Here is a 27,981-nt window from a genome sequence, read left to right on the forward strand (position 1 = left end):
ATCAGAATAAATTTGGTGACTTGAAATTTAAACGATTTTAAAATTGCTGAATATACTGTTAGGACTTTTACGGTGATATACTAAAACAATGGTTCAAAACTTTTAAATATTTTTTTCTTCAAGTGAACATTAGTGTAAGACTAATACAGAAATAATGAAACCAGTTTTTAAGGCACATGTATAATTAGATTGTATCTTTATACATATTTTTCATATTTTTCTTAAAAGACTGCAGAAAATATTTTCCTATACAACTTTAATGTGTACCATCATGTTTATTATGAATTAACATAAAAGTTTCATAAAATACAAATTTAAATATTATAGAGTTTACCATAACTTTATTGTAACTTAGTATCACAATCACATAAAATATTAAAAGCAGAAAATTGATGAATTTTGTTTCTTCAGGTGGTCTTTTAAGAATCTCAAAAACCTTGAAGTTTGCTGAAAATAGAAAATATAAAATTAAACCTTATGGAAATCTAAGTTATTGGACATTTCTTAATATTTAGTTTTAGTTAATTAAAAAAATAGGTCAATACATGCATCTTGTTCCAAACTGAAAAGGTGACACAGGGAAAAATACGTCAGTCTCATACTCTATTTCTGCTCCCCAGAAGCAACTGTATATATATATATCCTTATAAAGTTAGTCAAATCATATATACATTTGTGTATGTGGGTATATGCTATAAAAACATACACAGTGTCTACTATAAACACTATTCTATACCTTTTTTTCAATTAGTAACAAATACATTATACCGTGTTTCCCCGAAAATAAGACCTAGCCAGACAATCAGCTCTAATGCATCTTTTGGAGCAAAAATTAACATAAGACCGGATATAATACAATATAATATAATGATATAAAACTGGGTCTTATATTAATTTTTGATCTAAAAGACGCGTTAGAGCTGATTGTCCTGCTAGGTCACATATTCAGGAAAACACGGTAGTTATAGTTTTTTTTTCCCCCCAAGTTGTCCTTTCAGTCTCAGTTGTGGAGGGCACAGCTCAGCTCCAGGTCCAGTGGCCGTTGCTAGTTGCAGGGGCGCTGCCCACCATCCCTTGCAGGAGTTGAGGAATTGAACTGGCAACCTCGTAGTTGAGAGGATGCGCTCCAACCAACTGAGCCATCCAGGAGGCAGCTCAGCTCAAGGTGCCATGTTCAATCTTAGTTGCAGGGGGCACTGCCCACCATCCCTTGCGGGACTCGAGGAATTGAACTGGCAACCGTGTGGTTGAGAGCCCACTGGCCCATGTGGGAATCGAACCGGCAGCCTTCGGAGTTAGGAGCACAGAGCTCCAACCGCCTGAGCCACCGGGCCGGCCCAGTAGTTATAATTTTTTTAAACTAATCCCTTTAAGGCTTTCAAACTTAAATTAGAAGTTCTAATTTATGAGTATATACATTTAAATGAATATACATTTAACCTGTTTGTTATTACAGAAACTACAATAAAAACAGCAGTACCTACTTTTGTGCACAAGCCCCAGTATACCTGCAGGATAAATTCCTAGAAATGGAATTGCTGGTATATGCAGTTTAGGTCTTAAAAAATCTTGTCAAATTGCCCTCTATAAAGGTTTTTACCTTTTTTTAATTGACCAAATATGCGTGAGAATGGGTATTTCTCCATTACATCACCAATACTGTGCTTTTAAATAAAACTGTCATTGAGAGTACACATTGAAACAGTTAACTTTATATATTTTGACTATATTTCTTTGATTAACTCTACAATATGATTCCACAAATACTATAACAAAAGATTTCTCAGGAGAAAATAAGTAGCAAGAAGACCAAATCATTCCACTGTATCTTGAAAATTTTTGTTCTGTCAAAAATAAAACATGCATCAACCTGTTTGATCCAGCACTGAAAAGATTCCTCAAATTATTAATACTAAATTATAGTTTGGAAATTATGCCAAAGGTTTTCAGCATCTGAGTCCACAGAAGATAAAAGAACCAACTATCTGAACTCAACAAACAGCATCAACTGCAAGTCAAACTAGAAACTTTTAAGAGGGACAGGCATGTAAGTGATTTCTAATACAGTGTGTTAAGAGCTGTCATGAAAATCTATTAAGTGCTTAGAATACAAACAATTCTGCATGACAATCGAGGAACATTACAAGAAGTGTAACTGAAGTGTCTTGTGCTATCATAATAAATCAGTTAATTTTCCATTGTGGTTTATTTACTTAAATCCCAACTCATTAAAAAAGAATAAAAAATGGTTTGTAGAGATAGATGTAACAAAAATAAAAGTAACTAAAATGAGGAAACTCAGGTAAGGCGAAAATAAAGGTCAGAAAAGATGAAGCCAGGGCTGCACCCAATTTTTATGCTTCTTATTTGTTCCAATTTTTCTTTTTTGAAAGTATATGCCACTGAAGTGAGCACTATGCTTGTAATTCCTGGGCAGCTGCAGAGATGGGCTGCACGTTTGACTGCTTCCTAGCAGCCAAAGGGAAGGGAGTGTGTTAGAAGATTCACAGTCCCTCTAAAATAAACAGTGGCTGGGGACAGATTTCTCTTGTCCTGAGACCTGTTTAAAGTTCCCAGTACTGGTTTTCATAGCAGGATAAGTTTTATTCCAAATCTCACTTCAGTAAAAGTCAGTCGGAAGGTGGACAAAAACATGCTCCAGGTAGATAGCCCTCAGAGGTGACTCAGTCCTGGGGTCACAAAATCAGATGTCCTCGGGCATACGGGTGTAGAGAACGGAGTGGTGAGCCCTTGTCCTTACCTGAAGGCATTCCGTATCAGTTACTAATTTTAGGACTCAGTGTGAGCTCGGTAAAGTCAAACCCATGTCAAGTTTATGAAACAGACTAGAATATCTGTGACCTTTATGAAAGCGTCGTTACATTCCCAAAACTAAGCAGTGCCTGGAATACAGTAAGAATTGTATATATGTCAAATGACTGAATCCAAGGATAAAACTTAGAATGTCTCATAAAGTGAATGGACTTCAATCCTCCATGAGTACTGAGCAGTTAGAATAACGCGTAACTTTGTTTTCAAGAAATACGTATAGAAAACTTAAGTCACGGGTTCAGGGTTAGGGAGCAGAGCTATTTTTCCTTTTCAATTTTATATGTTAAGCATTGTTTGAAATTTTGTCGTGTAACTGTGCTGATTTTTATTTGAATAAATATGTTAATTACAAAAAAAAAAAAACAAGACCATTGGGCTATGTTGGAGATTATGTTCTAAACTGGAAGGCACTTATTTGGTTTTCAAAATGCGTTTGATTAACTGACAAAGCGCATGTTAGGATGCCTAAATCCAAGGGAAACAGCATCAAAATGCATATTCATGGGCCCTACAACTACAGAGCCATTTGATTCTGGAACTTAACATTCTTAACAGAGACCCCAGAGGATTCGGAAGCAGGTGGTTGGTCTATAGGTTGCCCTTTGAAAACCACTACCTACCATGTTGTTATTCTTTTCTCCCCTAAGGCCCCCCCCCCCCCCGCCAGCCCTAATCCCTCGTGCTCACCACACTTGTACCACCCCCCCAACTTCTTTGCTGCCAATTTAAGGCAGATTGTGGAGGTTTTGAGAATCAGCCAGGTAGAGGGCAGGGCTGACCTCTCAGATAAGAACATCATAAGGCGTCAGCCTGTAAGAGAACTGGCCCACCTCCACAGCTGGTCTGAGATTTACCTCAGAACACAGTTTTTGATCTAGTTCATCACAAATGTGCCATAAATACATAAAATTCTGTGTCACACAGCATGACCACAATAACGTTAGCCTAGAATATTTCCAATGGGTCTGCAACATACAAAATATCTCATTTTTAGCAATAGAACACCAGACAGCTCCTCCTAGCTGTTTCTGTAGGCACACTTACCTATCTTCTACTGTCTTAGTGGAAGGATAAAAAACTTTGAATGAAAATCCACTTCTTGGAAAAGAGCCCTTTGGGGAGAAAAATGTCTGTAAGAGACTATTCGACTTTTATAAAAGAACTCCTATTTTCAAAATTCCTATTTTTAAGGTCAAGATGCATTAGAGCTGACTGTCCGGCTAGGTCTTATTTTCAGGGAAACAGTAAGTTACTTTGAAGGGAAAAATACTCACATGGATTTATAAGCTTTGGTGTATTATTATTATTTTTTTTTTTTTAGAAAAAGTCACATTACAGTCACATACTTGAAGTTTAAGAACTTTCTGTGTATACCAAATTCAAAATTTCATTAATAGTATGTTTTTACTGCAACAGTAACTTTATTAAATACATATTTTAAATTAAAGCAATACCATATTAATCTTGACAAACTGACTATATAATAATGTTAACTACATTCTTACAGGGTTTATGCAGAGGCATTCAGTATTGGTCAGAGTGAAAGGGTCATATTTGTCTGCGATGACAAGTAGATCAGGCACAGGGTACACTCTCAAAGTATAGTCATATGCCCAGTACACTGGGCAGACGTACAGGGGTAGAGGAGTCAGGTGTCCTTGGGACAAGAGAGTCTTTACAAACTAAAAAGAATGACACAAAACAAACTTTAGTTTATGTGTAAAAGTTAAAACAGCTAACAAATAATTTCAAATTAAGTATTAATTACTAAAAGGACTTAGAAAATTTAAGAAACAATTAGGAGAACTTTGAATCACAGAGCTTTGGGAAACACAGATATGAAAAGAAATGAACTATCCTGTATTTTAGTAAAAATTGGTGAGTTTTCATTTAATACCATATACCATAAAAGTTATTCCTCCAAAAGTCATAATGGAGCAATTGTACTTACACCTATATAATAAACTCATTTACTAATTGTGTTCATCTAAAAATAATTCCATAGCTTGAGTAATGCCAAGAATAGATATTTAGCCTACATAAGCTTTAAATATTATAAAATAATTACAAAAAATGCTCTGTATGATCTGCTCCCATACTTCTCAAAAGGGGGTGCATGTAACCAGGTATTGATAATTTTATGTGAGGGAGCCCTGAAGCTACAAGATAAACACTACACATTCTCCTGATGTGGATATGTAGGAAATAGTTAATAAACGTGAACATTTTATTAAAACATACACATATATTTTGAAGTACAATGTAAGATTTATGAGTTTTAAAAGCAAAACAGGAAGCTTCAAAGAAATTTCCTGCTGGTTCTGGGCTTTCTATCACCCATGAGGGGTTACTTCAGTGAGAAAGTTGAGAAACACAGACTTAGTCACAAAAATTAACGAACTGACAAAAGTATGTTCAAATTACTTTGAACCATAAATAAACAAAAGGGCAAATTATTAAGTGGCTTAACAGAATTTTAAATAATACGACATGTAAGACAGTTTAATAAAGAAGACTTAACTTACATGACTAGGAATATCCAAATTGCTACTAGGAAAACGAATACAGTTTCTGCACATTTTATTCACTAAGTCTTCACGAAAGACAATAATTTCTTGTGTACAATACTGAATTCTGAAATGAAGATAGTAGTTGAATTTGACTTCATCAGAAAAAAATGAGGTAATTTAAAAGGCAAAATACTTTACAATAAAAAGCTATTCCCACTTCCCATTGTTTACCACAGCAAAAATTCAACAAGAATTTATCTATTCATCCATTGATCTGACAGTAATTTATTGAGCTCTTAATATATACATGGCACTATTCTAGGAAAGAGTGAACAAAACAAAAAGATCCCAGCCCTCATGCAGTTTATATTCTCAGGAGAGGAGGGTGATCAGAGAAAATAAACAATAAACAGGACAATTTCATAGTCTGTTGGAAGACGACGATGTGTGGGGAACAGAAGAAGGCGGGCTAACGAATCGCGGGGGGAGAGAAGGCTGGAGCAGCCAGGAGGATGATCAGAAGAGGTGGGGCTCGTAATGAAATTTGAGCACAGACTTGAAGGAGGTGAGCGAGTTAGGCAGAGGAAGAACATTACAGGCAGAAGGAACAGGTATAGCAGGGGCCCTAAGATGGAGCGTGCCTGGCACATCTGAGGAACAGAAAGGAAGCTTTGGTGACTGCAACAAATGAGGAGGAGGAGAAGTAGCAGAGGAAATCAGAGAGGGAGTCAGAGGCAGATCATGCAGGGCTCTGCCTACTACTGCAATGACAGTGGCTATTGCTGATGACACGAAGGGTCCCATCTTTCAGGATCAGTAAGGGGCCTTACATTTTAAAAGATCACTGACAGTGTTAAGAACAGACTCTAGAAGGACAGGTGTTGAAGCTGGAGAACAACAAGGAGGCTATTACAGTAATCCAGGCTAGATGATAGAGGGTCACAGAAGTGGAGGTGTAGAGAGGAGGCCAGATTCTGGATATATTTTGAAATCTTCCTTCAAATTTTTGAAGGACTTCCTGAAAAAGTGCATGTGAGAGAAACCCCAAAGTTTTTGGCCTGAGCACTAGAAGGATAAAGGTTCCATGAACAATGATGAGGAAGGATACAGAACAGGCTGTGGATTTGAAGTTGCCTATTAGACACCCAGGGGAAAACGATGAGTAGGCAACAGGATACATGAGTCTGGAGTTTGGGAGAAGCTTTGCGCTGGAAATATATAAATGTGGGAGTTGTCACAACATAGATGGTACGTAAAGCCATGGGACTGGATAAGGTCGCCGCAGGAATGAATGCAGGCAGAGAGGAGAGAACCAAAGCCTGGGGTATTCCCTTAGAAGAGCCTGTGATCACCGTGAGAGGCACATACAGTAAATGTGTAATCTTTTCATTCCCCCATTATCACTTGTCTTAAAGGATGTGTAAAGAGAATATCTATTTTAAAACCTCCATCCATTATTCAAGCCTCTAAATGCATTATTGGTGACTTATTTAAATACAGTTAAAATATTTCCAAAGTTTTGAGAAACCTAAAATAAAGAAATTTTATATATGTATCTGACAACAGTCAAAATTCAGAGGCAAATTTTAAGAATTAAATTAATTTTTAAATGAAAGGAAACAAAGCATAACACAAAATTCTAATATTTACCTGCAAGGATTAGTAGTAAAAACTGAAAATGGTATTCTTTGTCTGAATTCATTAGTGATGCTTTCAGCAAGTGGTGGCCTATAAAAACAATTTTTGTGATACAGTATATATTTCTAAATTTTACAAAATTTTCTTTACTGTTACAAAAATCTGAATAAAACTTACCTTGGTAAGATGGAACCAAATCCAGGATCCTCTGGACCAGGTACAAACACAAAACGACTGCTGTAGCAAAATTCAACACAATTCATTTTGAAAAAAATATTGCAACACTATCCAATTTTCTAAAAGCAAGTTACTGCCTTTAATTAAATAATAAATTTAAAAAGATTTTTAAAATTTCATGCACTCTTATAAATGAACTACTAAAAGTCTCCAGATCAATACCATCCAATGGACCTTTTGGAATGATGAAAATGTTCTATATCTGTACTATCCAATTACCGAGGGCTTGAACTGTGTTTAGTGCAAATAAATTTTGAATTTTATTTAACTTGAAAGAGACACATGTGGCCAGTGACTATCATATTGAAGAGCGTGTAGCTCTAGCTACTTAGAATAGCCTCAAGAAATTCAAAATATGGTTGAAATTACCACTCATCCTGTTAATACTTCTCACTATAAATCTCCAGTACAGTGTAATACACATTATTATCATGTGAGGATAATTTTATCTCTTAGATGTATTAATTTCCTCAAATTTTTCTTCCATTCATTTCTTGATAACCAGATATCAAACTTAAGGTTCATTTTTTATTTTTTAAACAAAATTGTTTAAATAAAAAATACAGGAGTAGAAATCATTACCTTTGGTGAATATTTGGATATCCACATATTATGTCTGCCAAAGTTTTTAGGGAATCTAAAATTTTAAAGGGATATTAAATCAATTTGCAAATAATGAACATAAAAATCAAATTATATTTGATTACATACAACCCTACATCCTTTGAATGAAATTAAAATTTAGATAATTTCTTATTAGTTTATATGTGTAGAAACACTTATTCAATAGCCCTCAATACCTTTCAAAGCTTGAACTTGATTTTTTCCATACGGTGCAGATGAAAAATTGCCACATAGGATAAAGCAGGTTGGAGGTGCTGGTGAATAACCTGAAAATAAGAAAGTAAATGAATTTAAATGATTTCTACTCTAGAAATCAGGTTTAAAACCCAACCCTTTATCCATAAGTTAATAATACAAACTTAACATTTTAATAATGTATTATTTAAAGTAATAGTAATAATACATTCATTTATTAAACACTTCTTATGTGCCGGGCCCTGCAATGGCTTATTTAATCCTCACAATATCCCTAGAAGCTGAGAGAGATTAAGTAACCTGCCCTTAAGATTTAAGTAGGCTGCAACTTAAACCCAGTTCTGTCAGCCTCCAAACCCCAAGCTCTTATCCACTCTTATACTGAGGACTAATTCTTATTTACCATGAAAACACACACCCACACACAAAGTTATTTTTCAAATGTAAAAATGTAATTCTTTAAGATGAACTCATTTAAAAGATCTTACTGCTGAATCAATGTTTTTTAAAAAATGGACTACTCAAAAAGATAAACTTTTAAAAGGAATTTAGTTTTAAAACACGATCCCTCATAAGAGTTCAAAAAAGAGGAGAAAAAAATGAAACCTACCGGAAAACATGGTATGAAGTTTTTCCAACACTTCTACTTGGTCTAACCAAACATCAGATATAAATACGAACATGGCATCTTTATTGTCATCTTCTAGTTGTTTTAGTTTTGCAGAAGTCTTCACAGATGTATTAGAAGGCCCTCCAAAAAAATTAATATTTCCATAGTATGCCCTAGGTAATTATAACATAATTATTATCTTCTATATTCTGTTGGAGACATTTTTCTAATAATTTTATAAATTTAGCTGCTTTCTATCTAATGAGGTTATTTCCCGATCAATATAAATAGTACCATGAAAATGTACTATTTGTAGCAAACAAGTTTATTTAAATGTTCTAAAATGAGAAAGGAAGCAATAAAGAAGATGTAAATAATCTTATTTTTCAACACTGCTTCACGTTTTATCATACATTTTTCTAGAACCAGTTTCATTTTTCCAGTGTTACAGAAAAATAGATTATCAGTATGTTCCCTGGAAAGATGAATAAGTCTCATGACTGACTCATTTTCTTAAAATTCTTTAAGACAACGAAATAACTTTTTTTTTTTTTTTTTTACTCCCACACCACAGTATTTCAACAGCAGCAGCCTACATGGGGTTTTAGCAGCTTAACTTTACCCCCTAAATAAAGCTTTGTATAAAGCAGTGATTTTACTACAAAACCACTGTCCTTGAAAGAAAGTAGTGGCAGTCAGACATCATTGCAAAACTTGGAATGATTAAGTCAAAAACATGACACTTACAAAAGGTAGCTTATAAGAATATTCCACTTAAGAAGTGGTTACTTTTCTGTCCTTTATACTCTCGAAGGAAGGGAGGGAGGGAGGGAGGGAGGGAGGGAGGGAGGGAGGGAGGGAGGGAGGGAGGGAAGGAAGGAAGAAAGGAAGGAAAGAAAGACTTCCTTTAAAAATTCCCGTTAAATGTAAGTCTATAAAATTTCAGAAATGCCTTGTACCCAAAACAAGTGCTTTGGAAAAAAAACCAAAAAAACAACAACTCTGTGCCCACAACTCTTACAATTCAGATATCTATTTTTTATAACATCTAAGACTGCAAAAGTTCTTATATTCAGTAGCTTTCTGGTTTAAGACAACCTCCATCTCCACTTAAGAAACGTTTTCTGCCCCTTGAAGGACGAAGATCTCTGAGTTGTTTGGAAACTATTCCAGCCTGAAAACATTTTACAAATTGTTCAAGCACAGAGTATGAATGTGGGCCATCCAGATTAATGTCCGGAACTTCATTATAAATTCTCATAACCTCTTCTCGTGTGGTCTAGAGTAATGGTAAAAGATTTCCAAGGGGATATTAACAAATCCAAAATCATCTTAAACGTACTTTATCCAAGTGACTCCAAAACCATTACAATGTCTTCGCACACTACTAGCTAATCGGTGAAAATGAGGTACTTCCAGTTCCTCAAGGCAATGTTCAGCTTCAGATATGTCTCCAGGGAGTAAATACTCTTTCAGCAGCATGTCAGTCTCTTCAAGGAGGTGATAGCAGACTGCTGCCCACCTCCAGAGCCCCACAGCTGTCTTTGCGCTTTTCACCTTTAGACAAACTCAGGAGCACAGTAGGCTCGTCCAGAGCCGCTCTAGCCTGTACACAATCTACAGTTCCTTTGTATTAATAACTATCAATATAGGTCTTACATAAAATTCCATTTCCAACAGCTCTAGCAATAAACTGGCCCACCAACTGTGGTGCTCTAGGAGTATCTAATGCTAATTCAGGTAGAACTTTCAACAATTTATCACATGGTTTTTCTACATCATTTGTGCTCATTACTGTCCCACAATGGTCAGAAAGAAGCTTAGATGTCATTTCTCTATGACTAGCCTTTCCCTCCCAATGCCAAGGTCACCGCCAACACTGGTACTTCACTTTTCATGTCACCAAGGTTTAAATCTCTTAGCATTTCCACAACTTCATTAGCATCTTCCTGCTCAAAATACTCCTGTATGAATGGTGTTACAGTCTTCTCCAATGCCGTTTCATCCAAGGCAGAACTAGTTTCGTAAACACAGTTCTCGTGGTCATCGTCATAGTTAGGATCTTACGCATTCGCCTCCGCATCATACACCTGTCCAGGTGCACCCCAGACACCTTGCGCTCCCGCACCACCTTTCTCTGGTAGTGCCCATCCTTTCCCAGCCCTGGACTGCCTTTCTAGAAACCTTCCCTTTGGACTGTTTGGTAGTTACTCCACTTCTAAGGGCTTCACTTCCATTACCACCGACTGAATCGCCTCTGCCAGAGGCTGGGGATGAGTTTTCCCAAAGTCGCCTTTTTGCCTTGGCATTAATTCTAGCTTCGCTAATGGAGGATGCCGAAATTCATTTTCCATTTATCTCATTCTTTATATCCTCAGTTCCAGCATTTTCTTCATCACCAGAAAAGAGAGAGTCATTTAAGTCATCAGTATCCGATCACCTTCCACCTCCATTGTTCCTTAGTTTCATTTGCACTGATTAAATTACCAAGTGGCAGTCTTCCTTTGGGATCTATTTCCCTCAGGCGGCCGCCGCCCAAATCCCTGGTCTGTCCGCCTAACCCTACTCCTCAGCCTCTGCCGCGGCCTCGGAGTGAATCTGGCCAATAAAATTCTTAATAGGCTATATCTGTGCCTTTTAAAACTGACTAAAGCAAATATTAAAATAAATCATAATTTCCTATGTAGTTGAAAGTAAGAGAAATATGTACTCAACTTGAACAATATCTATTAAAAGTGCACAAAAAAGTGCTAACCATTTTACCAAACAATTCCACTTCTAGAAATTTGTTCTAAGGAATTAAGGATGTCTCCAAAGGCTAGCCTACATTGCAGAACTGTGAAAATCTGGAGGTATGCTAGGACCAGCCCTTAGGGTACAGGGCTTAGCACACTGTGGGCATTCAGATATGCTGCCACCAGCTGAACCTGGCATTGTTGAAGGCATGATTTTACAGCTATAACCTTGCAGTTATCAGAGGAAAGCAATAAGTTGATATAATTGTATGGTGACTTCAATTAAGTATATACCAAGAAAAAACCCCAAGCATCGCAGAAAGAAATACCTATTAAGCTGATTCTCAAGAAATCAAAGTTCAGAAAAGCCTTACTAACACCTCTGTCCATGGTTCAAGGAATATCAGAGGCAAATACAGGAGAAGAGGAAGGCTTGACAGTACCTATTTTCCTAAGCTGTCAAATTTGGAAATAAAGCTATATTCTAGGAATTCTAGGAACTCTAACACCACCTTGGACTCAGAAAACGTAAGTCACATGCCCTGTACCAGTGAAAGACTGAACAAATGGCAGTAAAGTCCCAGCAAATCAGTATCCTTAAAAAATTATATGATAAACTGCAATGGTGGGAAGGCTTTAGGTCAGTGTAAATCCTTTTGGGACTGGACCATGGTATATACTTATTTGTATCCCTAACACAGTCTTTTACACATAAAAGATACTCAATAAAATATGCTGTTGAATCCACTGATCACCAGAAAACAGCCCTCTGAATTCTATTTGGAAGGTATTTTAAAAGAAACGTGATTTATAATCATAACAGGAATAAAATGATTATTTTATTTTAATGTATTTCATGACACCTCATACCAGCCTTGGTGTACTAAACATACACAAAACAGTTCAATTTAAAGAAAATGGGGTAATTTAAATGGAAAATTATTTGAGACATTACAATGATGATCTCTTAGCTAAACTGAAACAAATGGTAATACTCCTGGCCAGCTTTCTCAATTATCTCTCCTTTCCAAGCAGTAATTCTGAAGCTTGTATGAAACTAAAACAAGACCACAGCAATTTTGCTTTGCATATATTTCAAAGAAAACCTATTATGCTGTAAAAAGCCACAAACTAGCATTAAAAGCATTCACCTAAGCGTGAGCTGGCATAGGAGGGCCTGTGTTCCCCTTAGCATGACCAGCACTTCAACAGGGAGGGGAGCTGCCCTGCCGAGGCTGCCCTGCCAGGGACCCCAGGCCGGGAAACATGGCCTCTGTACTTGAATTTATACAGGTATCTATAATAGGAATAAATCTTAATCCTTACGTTTCTTGAAATCGTCACCATCATCATAGAACCTCAGGATCAGAAGGCAACTTTGCTTCCCCCAGAGGTAGCAAACTCAAATGCTTCCAGGCTTCAAGAAATAAACACTGGATATCAAAGCATCAGCAGCTGAGGCTGACTAGGCACTAGCTAGGGTGCACACACATGTCCTACCCAAAGTGGCAGTCACTGCAGGAGATCTGTAGCCAGGTGGGAATTCAGGCACCATGCTGCCAGATCTGATGGTTCAAGAGAACTCAGAAATCTAGATTTTTATGACAAATCGCCTATTTTTAATGTTGGAAACTAACTCAAAATGTGTTTTAAAATCTCAAAGCGGAAAGAAAGAAAGGTCTGTAGACTACATTCAACCCACAGCCCACCACCACCAACTTTTATACCATCAGTCACCCTCTGCTCAAATACTTCAAGTGACAGGGAACTCACTCCTCTCAGAATAGCTTTACTATTATGATACTTTCACTTAGAGCTATAGAAGCTGCCTCTTGTAACTTTCATTAGAATACAAAATAAGCACTTTATATTAACATAGGAATTATATTCTTCTAAGTGTTTTCCTATCCCTTCTCTCAGTTGAACTTATCAACACTACAGACAAGTAAGAAAGGTAAACTGGAGATCTTTCCTGGTTGAAGTCAAAGTACAGAGAGGCTATTGCAACGAATCTGGAGCCCATTGAGTAGTTTTCAGGTACATATAATGCCCAGACTCCTAACTCTCATTTGCTCTCTGCATTCTGACACAAAGCCCGAGGCCTTGTAATCATTGAGATATGATCTACTATCTTACAGTCATTATTGGCAGTATTACAAAATTCCTACAGCGTTTAAGTCAAACATTTTTATACCTAGTAGTACTGGAAGGTTCAGTGGGTGGAAATCCAAAGGCATTGACATGAAACACTTGATCTTCAAACCAACCTGAAAAAACATAAGTAACAAATCACTTTCATGTGTCCAATTCTCCTGCTTGTTTGAAAGGACAAAACTATGGAACACAAAGTAGCAAGGCTGGGCTATCAACTCATCCCATCAACTAACTACAGAAGGTACCAGTCCCACTGAGCTACATAACAACTTCACATCCAGACACAGTCCCCGTTCTATGTTTTAAAAAAGCCTCATGAAATAGAAATAGATTTAGAAGTACGACTTCTCACTTTTTTATTTCACAATACATGTTTCAGTACAGGGATAAGGTACGTAGATTAGGAAATGTTTCATTTTATGACCCTATGTAAAATGTTTTAACTTTATTGAGCTATAATTCACATATTATACAATCTACCCTTTAAAAGTATATAATTCAGTGGTTTTTAGTATATTCACAAGTTGCGTGACCATCACCATTAATTTCAGAATATTTTCATCACCCCAAAATAAACCCACGCCTATTAGCAGTCTGAGTTACTGAATGCCAAAGGTATGCTCACATAATTAACGCTGTCCCAAATTATACCATGCTAACATATTTTAGCCGGTGTAGAAATGGTTTGACTGTAGAATGATGAAGAGGACAGGAAAAGAAATATAGGGCCTTACCTTCTGCTAAGACAAAGCACGATTCTGTGTATAAGCCACTATGGAACTGGTACATAACAGTTAAGGAAAATGACTTCATTCCTATGCTTGAGGTAGTGATAAAAGTCAACATACATTTGAGCCCAAAAGGACTTCTAAATCATAAATTCAAAGACTTCACATTTGAAACTGTGAATAGATTACAGCTTAAAAATTTTTAGGTTGAAACATCCTCATGTCAGATTCTAAGATGTGGTTTTGTAATATTGACAGCATAGATAATTCTTAGTGATAAACTTCCTCAGGAATTTGGATTCTCCAAATAAGGGGAGTTAAAGGGTTTTTTTTTTTTTTCGGTCTCTATTTAGGATTATGTCTCTAAATTCCTACACCACCATATGGAAATTACACTGGGAACCCAAATAGCTAAATTTGAGAATGACATATAATCAATATCCCTAACTCACAGAGTAAAAAAAATAAAAGTGAAGGATATAGCTTTACTAAGATCCAGTTGTACCGTTCCTGTAGGATCTTCCAGAAAAAATTTTCCCTAAAAACAAATTAAAAGAAATATGCCCACAATTATGTAAAAATGAATATTATGACAAAATAAAACACTAACAATTTTGACAACAGAATATAGTGAGCAATACATTTTTTAAAAATCAACATTTCCTAGTCTAGGCTTTTCCATTTACTAGTCTAGTGACCTTAGACCAATCACTTAATTGAGACTAAGATGCCTAATTCCCTAAAGAATGACCTCTGGCGATCAAGAGATGGCAAGAGGGACACTTAGTAGCTGCCACACGGGCCTCACAAGAGACATCTGAGAGTCAACAGCGTCTCCAAGGGACCAGGATGTGGTCTGCAGCTTTGCTTGTTCAGAAACTCCGTATTCTCAGTTCCACCAGAGGTCACTGGGGGACTGCTTTCAGACTGTACAAACTGCCTGTATAAGACACTCCTTCCTGATGTCAGCTCAGGAAACCAAACACAGATGAAAAGGTTAGTTGGTGACTGAGCTAAGAGCCTTCGTGAAGACTATGTTCCTGTACCCTCTGTGGAAATGTTTTATGTAACTGACATTTCACCAATCTGCAGGCTGCAAATAAGTTTAATGCTTATTAAGCTTAACTTACCTCTTTCAACTGTGTTATCATTCCAAGAACAATCACATCTCCAATTTTGGTTGTACTGCCCAGTAGGGTTTCTACTGTTTTAAGCTAAAATAAAACAAAATAAATTCTTAAAGACTAAAAATACATTCTTTTAAGACACTAATCTTTTTGTAAATAAGTAAATTTGAGTGTACATTTCAGTATTTATATCTACTTCACAGTAGAAATTCAAATAAAACTTAGAAAATATAATTTTACCCTACAAAAAGCTAAATAAAATTGCTTGGATGAAAGGGTATATCATTTTTCATTTTTATAGGAATTACAGGTAGAGCTTCTTTTACCTTTACCACATATGGCTTTTATTACAAAGAATACATATGTACTATAGAAAAAATTTTTTACTATAGAGAAGGAAGAAATAAAGGCATACGTAATCTCATCATCCCATAATAATTACTATTAACATTTGATATGGGAGTTCCTCTTAAAAAACATGAACCTATAGCAATACAGGAGAATAACGTACATTCAAAATAGTTTTCAAAAAATGAAATACTAAGAATAAATCTGAAGAAAAAGATACGCAAAACCTGTATCCTAAAAACTGGATTAGGTAAAGATTTCTTAGAAACAATACCAAAAATATGATCCATTAAAAAAATTGTTTGTTGTACTTCAACAAAATTAAGAACTTGGGTTCTTCAAAACAACAGTTAAGAGAATAAAATAAAAAGACAATTTACAGACTGGGAAAAACATTGCAATTACATAAAATCAAGCAAGCAAGCAAGCAAGCAACACAGTACAAAGCTATAGAAGAAAGGGTTCCCACAGACAGCATTTTTGCAGTCTGTAAAGGGAAATCACCATACAGGTACAGTAAGTGGTAGTTCAAACAAGGAGTATGCCATCAGGTACTGAAAAGACTGAAAAGAACAATAAATTATTTAGCTAAGCTTTAAAGTTACGTTGGCAAAGAAGAGAGGAGAAATAATGCTTCTGGGCTGTGGGCATCTGAGTTGCCACAGGAAACCTAATATATATATAAGAAAATACACAGATGGTCTTTTGCAGGGAAATATAAGTAATGTCAATTTCTAAAACTTAGTATAATTTTTTCTCTTAATAAAAGCTAAAAGCAGACACTGTCAAACACCATAAACATCTTCTCTTTATGTTGCTGTCATCAAACATTAATTTGAACATTATTTGGTATTATTTGTTTGAGCATCTGTCAGACTACTTATCATGAATTCTGATCTAATTCTGGCAGGGAATCTGATGAGCCTTACCAGACGCTGGGCTCTTCAGAACCTATGTGGAACCCTGCAGAAGTGGTGGGGCCTGGACAGAAGTAGCTAAGGACCATCCCCCAGCAGGGTTCTGTGCACTGGAGAGGGCAAGAAAGCCACAGATGGACTGCCAGTGACTCGGCGTGTTGCTGGAACAGAAGTGACAGTGCTATCTGGTAATCACTTCCCAAGGTATAAGAGTGTAACAGTGAAAGGAGTGCACGTGAAAGAAAACATTCTCCCTCTCACTGTGCTCCTTGGGTCCCAACAGCTCTGTGGCCTGTCGGTGCTCTCTCATTCATTCTATAGATGTTGTTTCCTTGGTGCTTTAAGTAAAGTTTTCACTCCGATGGTTACAGCACGTTTTAGCTGAACAAGTGAGTGGTGGTCACTGGAGGCTGGGCTGGGCAAGGACCAGTATTTTGGAGTATGGGGGAGGGCGGGAAGGGTAATGTTGCGAGTTGGTCAGAAAGCCAGGGTAGCACATAGCAAATGGGCCAGGAGCACTGGGGATCTGTCGTGGTGGCCAAAGAGTAGGTGGGGGCTACCACCGTCTCAGGTCCTGCCCCAAAGAGGGAAGCACTTGCTTCTAGTAGAGATTTCTAGGGCCCAGGACACAGGGCATGGACTTTATCCACAGTGGACATGCACAGTCAATCAGCTCAAGTTACTAGTGATTCATTTTCATTTACATTTTCATTTACATTCATTTCATTTTCATTTACATTCATTTAATTTACATTCAATAAATTAGAAAAAGCAATAAGTATTAAACTTACACCCCCTAAATAACTAGGATAATGCTCTCACCTGGAATTTGCTTCCGCTTTCATCGGGTTGAGAACCTATCACTGGAGGAGTAAATAATTCATGTCTGTGGGTCCTCTACAAAAAAGAAAGATTCACATGAATTACTGAAGCAGACATTTAAAACTAAGAGTCATTAAAATAGTATTTGAGCATTATCTGATATTACCGTATTAGTATCAGACTACTTAGCATCATGAATTCTCATCTAACATGGCAGAGAATTTGGTGAAGAGGCTGGGTCTTACAAGAGGCTGGGTCTCCTCAGAACCTATTTGACAAAACAGTCCTTACACCAACGTTTCTATTATCTATTCTCAACAAATTTGAAAACCCACATAGCTTAATGTACAAATATCTAGAAATATAATTTTAAAAACAAAAATTATTTAAAAAAATTATTTTAATGGTCTACTGTGTACCTGGCAGCAGCAAACTCTGGCCTGAGGATATGAAGACAACACCAAGTTGTCATCCTCAGAGCACGGGACTAGTGAGAGGAAAGTGCCCACAGGTCACAACACAACAATGGACCCTAAATGCTACTAGTAAGAAACAAAAAGGAGCTGAGACAAGACACTTCAGATAGAGGAAGGAAGGTGTCACAAGAGAGTTGTAAGAATAAACAAGTATTTAGGAATTGTTGGGAAGTTTAGTACAGTTAGCTCCTGAGGTGTGAGGCAGAATGTCAAACAAGGCAAGAGATGAGCTGGAGCCTCTGTTTGGAAAGCCGTCCCTCCCCCGCTGTCGGGCCATGTAGTTTATTTACGTAGAGCTGCTGTCCCTTCCCCTTTTATAGACAGGCCACCAAGGCTAGTGAATCAGGTACTCCATCTAATCCCCTTGGCCAGTGACTGGTTCAGGATTGAGCAAGTGCCTCAAGCTGGGCCAATAAGAGATGGCTGCTAGAACTATTGGAAAAGAACTCTCTTTCCAAGAATTGCTAAAGCAACTATTGGCCATCGGTGTCACCTCACGGGGAGAATTAGCTTGAAAGTAAAATCAATGTTTAAAAATTACTACGAGATATAAAGAGGCAGATGCCTCATGACACTGTGTGATCACCTGGGTCCACCCATGCTTGAAACAGGTAGACCTCTAGACTTCTCCATTAACAAGCCAATAAATTCCCTTCTCTGTTTTAGTCAATTTGAGTTCCTGTAACCTCCAATAGAAGAGCCCTGACAATATAGACTTTGTATGCCAAGCCAAGGAGTTTATCTTATAGAGAATGGAAAACAAAGATTTTGAAGTAGGATAATGATAAAATCAGATCTGCTTTCAGGCAGACAATTGCAATGAAAATATAAATGGACTGAAATAAAATTCAACCCTTTTATTTCACACATGAGGAAAAATGAGGCTCAGAAGGGTTAAGTGACACACCTAAAATAATACAACAGGCTTTAAAACATAATTTTTTAGAAAGAAAGAGAAATGTGGTATTTACTGAGCATCTTCAAATGTGGCAGAGGAAATAAACAAGGAGTTGGCAATTTGGTAACAGGGATAAAGCACCCCAAATGCAAGCCAGGGCCAACTCTAATAAGTGACCTAGGGGACCTACCGAGTAGTCAGTGGTTTAAATTAAAGCAGGAAGAGATTGCAACAAACTGGAGATCAAGAAGGGCCTCAGAAGAGGCCTTGGAGAAAAGCCTTCCAGAATGAGGAGGGTTTCAACGGTAGAGATAAGAGGGAAGAGCAGTCGAGAGAGTGAATAGTAAAAGTCACAAACAGTGGGAGAAACAGAAACAATGATTCCATACTGCAATTTTGGCTCCAGCAGAGCATGATGAGAGGAAAAGCAGAGATTAGGCTAAAAATGTGTGGCAGATCTCACATATTAAGTATAATTTGTACTTAATTCAGCAGGCAGTAGACTTCCTCGAAAGGCTTCTGACATCGGAGCTACACCAGTCTGTAAGATGAGTGTGTAGGCGATGTGCGCAGGGAGAGCTGACCCCCTCAGTGTTCATCCTCTAACCATTTTCACTGCTTACTCCACGGAATGTCCTCTATCCCTTGAAACCTTCTGCCTATCACCAGCCTGGCCTGGACCCCAGGGTCCATCGTCTCCCCTTTTCTATTGCCCCTCCTTCTTAGGATCTCATCCCTTCAGTTCCATCTATTACTGTAGGCAGATGCCCCTAAGTCTCTCTCTGCCCAGATCACTTGATTGAACCCCAGATGTTCATTTTACCCGATATCCTCCTAGTGACCTTAACTCAAATATCTACAACAGAACCTGCCACCATCTTCCTCAAACATTTGCTTGTTCCTGCTTGTTAATATATCACCATTATTCTGCCGTTCTACTCTCAGACTCAAAGCCTTAGTCATCGTTGCGTCTTCACTCTCCCTTCTTCACACGCAGCCAGCCACCATGAACTATGGCTCCCCTGCTCCAGTGCCGTCCTCTCTGTCTGCTCCGCTTGCCACTTCCTTCACGCTGGCTATCATTTATGCCAGGACTAATACCAGACTCCTGCAAGTCCTCTCTCACACTCTAATTCCTCCCAAAATCTGCTGGCAGAGGAAGTGCTCAAAAAAACCCAGCTGTGACCGAGTCTCTGGTATTCCAGGGCTCCCTGCACCAAGAAGAGTCCCAACTCCCAAGAGTGGCATCCGGGCTCTCCCACAATTTGGCTCCCATTTGCCTTTCCAAACTTATCCCCTGCTATTCCTCTGCATGAGCCTTCCCCTCCATGTGAAGTGGACTGATTGTTCATTACTTCCTGGACACAGTCCATTTTTCCCTTTTGCTATGTCTCTGTTCACACTGTTACCACAACCTTTTCCCCATTGCCACAAGGTCAAACCAATAAAAGTCCATGTCAAATGCCACCATTTCCTTGAAGGCTTCCCTGATTTTTCCATCGAATTCATTCTATTAGTATCTCTTTTATAGCACATATAAAACTCTACTTTGTATTTTACTGATGCAAATGTCTTTAATTTCACAAACTGTAAGCTGCTTGAAGGTAGTATAGTGTAGAAAGCAAAGGCTGGGATCCAGAGTCAGACAGCCTGGATTAAAACCCAGTCTCTACTCACTAGATGTGCTCTTTGGGCAAGTTACTAAATTCTCTATGTCTCAGTTTCCTCAACTGTAAAATGGGAATAATAGCATGTATACATACATTGATGGTAAATAATGTCTGTAAAGTGATAAACGGTGCCTGTCATATCAAAAGCATGTAATAAATGTTAGCTATTATTTTTATCATCATTATGATTGCTAAGGGGAAAGTATCTTTTTTATTTCTGTATCCCCTACATGGTCTCAAAAATAGAGACCCCAATAACAATCTATTGAATGACAAACTTTAGACTACAAAATTTCATCCTTTAATTATCCTTGATTCTTACTTACCTAAGCTGAAAGTCTTTTCTCCCTGCCTCCGCCCTGGCCTCCACCAACCGCCAACTTACCTGGTGCAAAATGGTATATCGTTCACGAAACAGCTCTGCTTTATCTTTTGCTGTTCCAAATAAATTTGGTGCAGGGTGGTTGGTCAATAATAGACTAGAAAAAAAAAAATGTCTATTTATGACTATCATAACACACAAAGGTAGGACAAAAATGAAATAAGACTATATAGCTTCTGAAAAAAAATGTACACTTGCAATGAAAAAAATTAGCTAAAAAAATTAGCTTAAAATCAATAGATGAAATACTTACGGAAGAAATTTTTTTCTTTCTGAATTGTACACAAAGCGTGGAATATCAAATGCTCCTATGATATTGAAAGTATGTTCTCTGAAAAACATCCCACAAAAACATAGACCTGATTTACTAAAACATCAGTATTCTAGATGAACATGAAAACTTGCATTATCATCTTATGTTGTACATACATACTTTTTAGAGGTCATATACACAATTTCTTATAGTGTCAAAAACAATACAGTGGTCAAATTTTTAGCTTGTGCATTTTCCTCTCTAGACACAGGAAAGCATTGCCAATACTCATTCTCAAGCAAACAAAAAATGTAGTGAAGTTAACTTCTCATTAAGAATGTCATGTGTTGAAAAAGAACATTTACATATAAAATAGTCACATTTGAAAGAAATCTCCCCATATGTACTAATTTTATTAGCTACAATCCTACTAAAGGATATGATTCATTTCCCACAATTTTCTTATGCCAAAATATTACGCAAAAATATCCCAGGAAAAGATATAAAATAGAAAAAGAACCCACCCCCCCACATTCTGGCTATATCCAACACTTACAGTGTTAGAGAAGGAAAATCAACAAAATAATTTTACTTTCAGATACTGTTAATAATGTAGCCACATTTGAAAGAGGTTTAAAAAGAATTCATACCACTATTGCATAAATATTCCAACCAAAAGAAAAGCTTCCCTAAAACTCTGTTTATCTCTGAAATTGAAAATGATCAAAAAACGTTTATGCCACCCTGGTGGTAGCACTAAGTATAGAATAGCAGAGAATTTTGGAGTTGAAAAAAACCTAGAATTGTGAAATAAGTCACACAGCAAAAGTCAAGAACCATATGATTTCATTGATATGTGGTATATAAAACTGAAAACAAAAGAACAAGACAAACAAATGAGGAAACAAAAACTCACAGACACAGACAAGAGTTTAGTGGTTACCAGAGGGTAAGGGGGTGGGGGGTGGGAGATGAGGGTAAGGGGGATCAACTATATGGTGATGGAAGGAGAACTGACTCTGGGTGGTGAACACACAATGGGATTTATAGATGATGTAATACAGAATTGTACACCTGAAATCTATGTAACTTTACTAACCACTGTGACCCCAATAAACTTTAAGAAAAAAAAAAAAGAAAGAAAACCTAGAATCTACGCACAGCTCCACCAGACTCTAGAGGATCAATCTTGGCAAGTTATTAAACTCATTATGCCATTTCTTCATTTATAAAAATGAGAGCCTCTCTTTTGTGGTATAATACAATGACTTTCTGACAATTGAAGTTGCAAAGATTGTTTACCATTCAGCCCCACTGGACCTCTACACCGGCTGACTGGAGCATATAATGAGTTTCCAAGGATAAAGTTAAAATTCCTCAATTTCTCTATTGTTTTTGCAGTTCTAATAAGTTCTGACAGGGAACTAAAACTACTGACAAAATTAGAGTTTATCCAACTGTCTTTATCCATTTTCCCCGATGCTTTCCTCCCAATTAAACCTTGTGAACTTGGAAAGAAGAATCATATTCAAAAGGAGGAAAAAAGAGGGACACGCAGGGAAAAAAAACCCAGAAAAAGTATTGCCATATAAATTCCTAAGCTCTAATGAGCTAGGAGAAAGAGTCATAAAATTGAGGTTCAACCCTCATTTGCCATTCACCACATGACTCCAGTCAAGTCTCAGAACTTCTCTGGGCTCAGCACTTTCCTATGAGCAAAAGCCAATCATACTTCTGAATATTCAATTCAATTCATTCATAACCTACAGAATATAAAGTTGGGTAAGAGGCAAAAGCAGTCATTGTACAAACAACACAATAGTCTCAAATCCTAGGAAAAAACAGGAAAGATGAGTCACTTTGTAACAAGGTTTATAAGGCAGATTATCACTTCAAAGGAAACACTAGGAAATAACCACTATAGATAGAAATGCTGACGATTAATTAATTTCTCCCAGGAAAATAATTTAAAATAAGTGATCAATAACACCTCCAACATGGGGGAAAAGTTCGTGCTTTTTCCACGTACATAGTTTCATCTACCGACTGGCTGCATTCTTGGACAGCTGCTTCCACCACAGATCGTTCAATCATGCTGGATGACACTAAAAGAGAATTTGAAAGTCAAATTTCAAAAACAGGCACAAAAATTAGTTCTCTCTATACACAGCTTTCATCCTATTAATCATCTGCAGATACTAACCCAGAGATTCTCACTACACAGTTTTTTAGGAGGAAAAAAGTGGTCGGTCAGAACATGAGCAAAAGTCCTACCCCAAATACCTTAATTTTCCACACTCAAATACACTTGTAGTGCCTTAATGCACAGTCAAAGGCCTTACTCTTCTAAATATTGTTTAGTAATATAAATTCAGTTACAAAAACACCTTGGTAAGCTCCTGGTTACATTAATATAACTTTTGATCACAAGTGCTATGTTTCAGTAGCCATGATAGTAACAGAAATAACAGCCACAGCTACCACTTAGTAAGCCCTTAGTCAAGTGTACGGCACTACGCTCAGTCCTTTACAAGCATACTTCCATGAGAGTCATTCTGTGACATTGATGTTCACATGCCCACATCTTTTTTTTCTCTTTTTCAAAATTTATTGTTATTATTATTATTATTGGGGAATATTGGAAAAGAGTGTGTTTTTCCAGATGTCAAGTCATTTTTTCAATCTAGTTGTGGAGGGCACCGCTCAGCTCCAAGTCCAGCCGTTGTTTTCACTCCAGTTGTGGAGGGTGCAACTCACTGGCCCATGTGGGACTCGAACCGGTGGCCTTGGTGCCATGAGCAACGTGCTCTAACCACCAGCAACCGGCCACCCTATATGCCCGTATCTTACAGATGGGGAAAGTGCAACTTTGAGAGGTTGAACAACCTGACCAAGAACACAGCCAGAACGAGTGAGGAGCAACCCAAACCTAAGCCTGACTCCACAGTGGGCGACCTTAGCCACACTGGGATGTTCTCAGGCAAAATACCATGTGCCATCTTAATTTCACGAATAGTAATTTTCTGAATTTAGTCATTTTCGAAATTTTCAACCATAAAGGAATTTTTTAAAGCAAAGATGTATTTAAAATTCTGCCTTTAGAAGTGAATATGAGATACAATAGTAATTTCTCCTATATCATAGAACATGTTTCGTCCTATATAATTAAAGAAACTGGCATCCATCCAACATGAGAGCAAGGTGCACCCAAGTCTCTCCTTCAGTGCTCTAGAAACACTGGACATGTTTTTGCAGGAGAAGTGCATTTCTCCCTTGTATGCCCATACTTGTGGCAAACGGTTAAGTACTTAACAAAAAGATCCCTGAAGAAAGGCTAAAGCAATAAGGGTGTTAGCCCTGCTCACTTACTCTTTTTCCCCCCCAAACATTTAGGCGTACCTAACTTGAGTAGGACAAGGCACCATGTTTCCCTGAAAATAAGATCTAGCTAGACAATCAGCTCTAATGTGTCTTTGGAGCATAAATTAATATAAGATCTGGTCTCATTTTACTATAACATAAGACCAGGTCTTATATAACATAAGACATTAACATATATTAATTTTTGCTCCAAAGACACATTAGAGCTGATTGTCTAGCTAGGTCTTCTTTTCAGGGAAACAGGGTTGTAGGACGCAGAGAGACACAAGTGACGATAGAGGACCAGATCAAAATCAGAAGTCAAGTGCAGAAAAGATGGCAGTGACAGCTCCACAATGGGAGAGAACTGTAACAGAGTCTCTGGGGAATGGACTGAAGTTCCAAGGGAACTAGAGCTTACCCCTTGGGAAGGACTGCTACGAGGAGTATGTCTCATAATGCTGGGACAGCTTAATACTGCATCCTCAACTTCTACTTAAATCTATAAATCTAGATGAGGTATATTAACAATTTAAGAGCTATCAGAAAATGTCACTTACAGGGTTGCTTTTCGACTGCATCGATGATCTTTTCCAGTGTATCTTCAAGCTCTACCTCACTGACAGACTGAAGAGCTTCCGTGAGGTACTTAATAGCTTCACTGATAAGAGAGGGAAAGAAAAGATGAGGCAGGCCACTGGTAATTAAGGGTAAAGCTGTATACCAAAAACTGGCAAACACTCATCAATCTGGCACTCACTCCTCCCTGTAAATAGTACTGTGTTTCCCCAAAAATAAGACCTAACTGGAAAATAAGCCCTAGCACGACTTTTCAGGATGACATCCCCTGAACATACACCCTAATGCGTCTTTTGGAGTAAAAATTAATATAAGACCCGGTCTTATTTTCGGGGATACACGGTACTCACCTTTCCTGTGCTTTCTGAACAAATTCTTCCTTCTATCCCCTGCCAATATAACTATTCTGAAAGCCCCAAATCACATGCCTCTTTTAAGTCTTCCTAGAGCAGCCCTACCTGCTGCAATCTCCCCTTCCTTCTGAAATTGTTAAAAATCTCTTATATACCTTACTCTGATACATTACATTAGCCTAAATGTAAGGGACTATTTATTACTTTACATTTGAGGCAGGACTCCATCTGCTTCAGTGTCCTGAACATCACAGACACTTAAATACATATTTATTAATTTGATAGTGCAGTTGCTTAAAGTCAATTCCAGTAATTTCATCACTGTCTTCAAATGTAAAATTAGAAAAAAACTAGGCTAGGAAAACTTTGACCTTTGAATATAATCATAGAAGCAAGACACATTAAAATCACATGGATCTCCCCAATCAAAATAAACTCAAAAACGCTGAAAAAAAATTTTTTTAACAGATTGTTTCTTTTTTTTTAAATAAATTTTATTAGGGAATATTGGGGAACAGTGTGTTTCTCCAGGGCCCATCAGCTCCAAGTCGTTGTCCTTCAATCTAGTTGTGGAGGGCGCAGCTCAGCTCCAAGTCCAGTTGCTGTTTTCAATTTTAGTTGCAATCTTAGTGCAGCCCACCATCCCATGCGGGAATTAAAGCTCCCGCTCCAATCACCTGAGCCACCAGGGCAGCCCACTGTAGTGTAATTTTAAAAGCAAAATGTTACAAATGGCAAGCTATCACTTCCATGATTAGATTACAAAAGACTGTGACTTGCTTCTTGCTAGCAGACTCTTGCTGGGTTTGATGAAGCAAGCTGCCATGTTAGAGAGGCCCAAAGGGGAAGGAACTGAGAGTGACCTGGAGTCAATAGCCAGCAAGGACCGAGGCCCTCAGTCCAGCAATCCTGGAGGAACAGAAATACTGCCAACTACTGAATACGCTTGGAAGTAAATCTTATCCAGTTGACATTTGAGATGACCTCATCTTGACTACAGCCTGGGCGAGACCTGAAGTTGAGGACCCAACTAAGCCTACCTGAATTACTGACTGACGGAAAATGTGAGAAAATCAGTGTGCTGTTTTAAACCTCTAAGTTTGGATTAATTTGTTATGCAGCAATAAATAACTAATACACTATCTGCCCCCCACCAAGCTCCACAATGTCTTACTCTCTCCTACTCCCTTACCCCAGAACAGTGCTTTGCAGCTAATAGATTTCAGTGTATTTGACTGAATTAATTAATTAATGACAGCTTAATGTTAGGTCAAATTCTACATGAAGAGAAAGAAAGAGTAATTGATCAATTGCTTACATTTTCAAAATGTATGAGATCAACTGAACAAAATTCATTATTTTTCTCCCAGAGCATATCCTCTCTTGCCCTTGTTCACCACTAACCCAAAAGAAAGTTAAAAGTCCCATAAAACTCATCATTACAAAAACAAAAAAAACCCACTCTCCACACACAAGAGTAATCAAAACCTGGCACAGAAAAGTATATCCCATCTGGCAGGTATTCAAATATGTAAAGACCGTATTCTTAAAAAAAAAAAAAAAAGATTTAATGAGAAAAATCTTGGAAAGGTTCATTCTGTAGGTCCTAGAAAACACAGATATGGCCAGGAAATCTGTCACAGAAGTTGTTAAAAAAAAATCATTTAAAAAACAAAAAGGAGGAGACCTAGAAACATGTTTCAAACCTACCCACTTTTTAACTTTGCAGGAACTCTCTCTGGGATAATACCTGACCCCAAATTGGAAAGACTGGCAGGACCTACAATTTCTGCAACAACAAAAGTTGACAGCCACCGATACGCGTATGGGTTTCCCCAGATCTCTCATTTGAGGTCTCAGTAACTACGTCAAATCGCGCTGCTATGATTCCCATTTTGCGGAGGCAAAAACTTCGGGGGGGCCTCTGAGAGGTGTTTAAGTCACAGTGCTAATAAACCGCTACTGAGGCTCGGTTTGCAGCTACAGGAGAGCCTCCATCCGCCTGGAAGAAACTTCGACCCTGCGCGAACTTCGGGGAACCTAAGAAGGCACCGCAGCCTGACTACTGTGCCAGATGCACTTCTCTTCTTAGAGCTTTTTAAGGGTCTGTCATTAAAGGCCCCTCCCGGTGCGCGGCGCGCCCCGCTGCCCCGCGTGGCAGCCTGATTTTGGCTCTCCCCTCCCGCCCAGCAAGCTACCCAGGCCGACTCACCCCCGGAGCAGCAAGCCCCGCAGCTTGAAAGCGGAGACCGCCCGGCTCCGCAAGCGCTCGGGCGCCATGTTCGCGTTTTGGCGCCACGGCCGCGGCTCCGCCCTACAGGCCCAGCCTCTTTCCGACCCCGCCCCTTTCCGGCCCCGCCCCCTCTCGGGTCCCGCCTCTTCATGGACCCGCCCCTGCCACGGCCTGGTGGGAGACCAACGTGGTCTGTCTCCGACTTTGTTCCTGTGTCGCGGTGAGCACCGCCGCTCCTGGTGCCTTGCGGGCTGCAGCCCCGGACAATATGGGCAAAAGGAAGAGACCACCCTACACCCC

General features: G+C 38.1%; 1 protein-coding gene and 1 pseudogene across 3 annotated transcripts; both read right to left on the bottom strand.

Moving 5' to 3' along the window:
- Positions 1-324: 324 nt before the first annotated feature.
- Positions 325-27,804, bottom strand: POLE2 (DNA polymerase epsilon 2, accessory subunit). Of its 2 annotated transcripts, none has more exons than XM_033106872.1 (19): positions 27,661-27,804; positions 25,077-25,177; positions 23,186-23,261; positions 21,157-21,234; positions 20,907-21,000; positions 17,478-17,552; positions 15,394-15,477; positions 14,745-14,801; positions 14,270-14,318; positions 13,576-13,648; positions 8,647-8,819; positions 8,018-8,107; positions 7,800-7,854; positions 7,158-7,217; positions 6,993-7,070; positions 5,358-5,466; positions 4,338-4,514; positions 3,877-3,944; positions 325-447 (listed from the first exon to the last, which is right to left on the bottom strand). In XM_033106872.1, the coding sequence occupies exons 1-19, from the start codon at positions 27,726-27,728 to the stop codon at positions 429-431; spliced, it is 1,584 nt and encodes a 527-aa protein (XP_032962763.1). In that variant the 5' UTR covers positions 27,729-27,804; the 3' UTR covers positions 325-428. The 2 variants fall into 2 exon arrangements, with proteins under 2 accessions (XP_032962763.1, XP_032962764.1); XM_033106873.1 differs by having other exon boundaries at positions 7,158-7,214; positions 27,661-27,762.
- On the bottom strand, positions 9,603-11,082 carry LOC117024072 (programmed cell death protein 4-like; annotated as a pseudogene). The gene has a single exon (XR_004423305.1). The product of XR_004423305.1 is annotated as a programmed cell death protein 4-like (transcript).
- Positions 27,805-27,981: the final 177 nt, after the last annotated feature.

The sequence above is a fragment of the Rhinolophus ferrumequinum genome, chromosome 6, assembly GCF_004115265.2.
Source record: "Rhinolophus ferrumequinum isolate MPI-CBG mRhiFer1 chromosome 6, mRhiFer1_v1.p, whole genome shotgun sequence".
NCBI lineage: Eukaryota > Metazoa > Chordata > Mammalia > Chiroptera > Rhinolophidae > Rhinolophus > Rhinolophus ferrumequinum.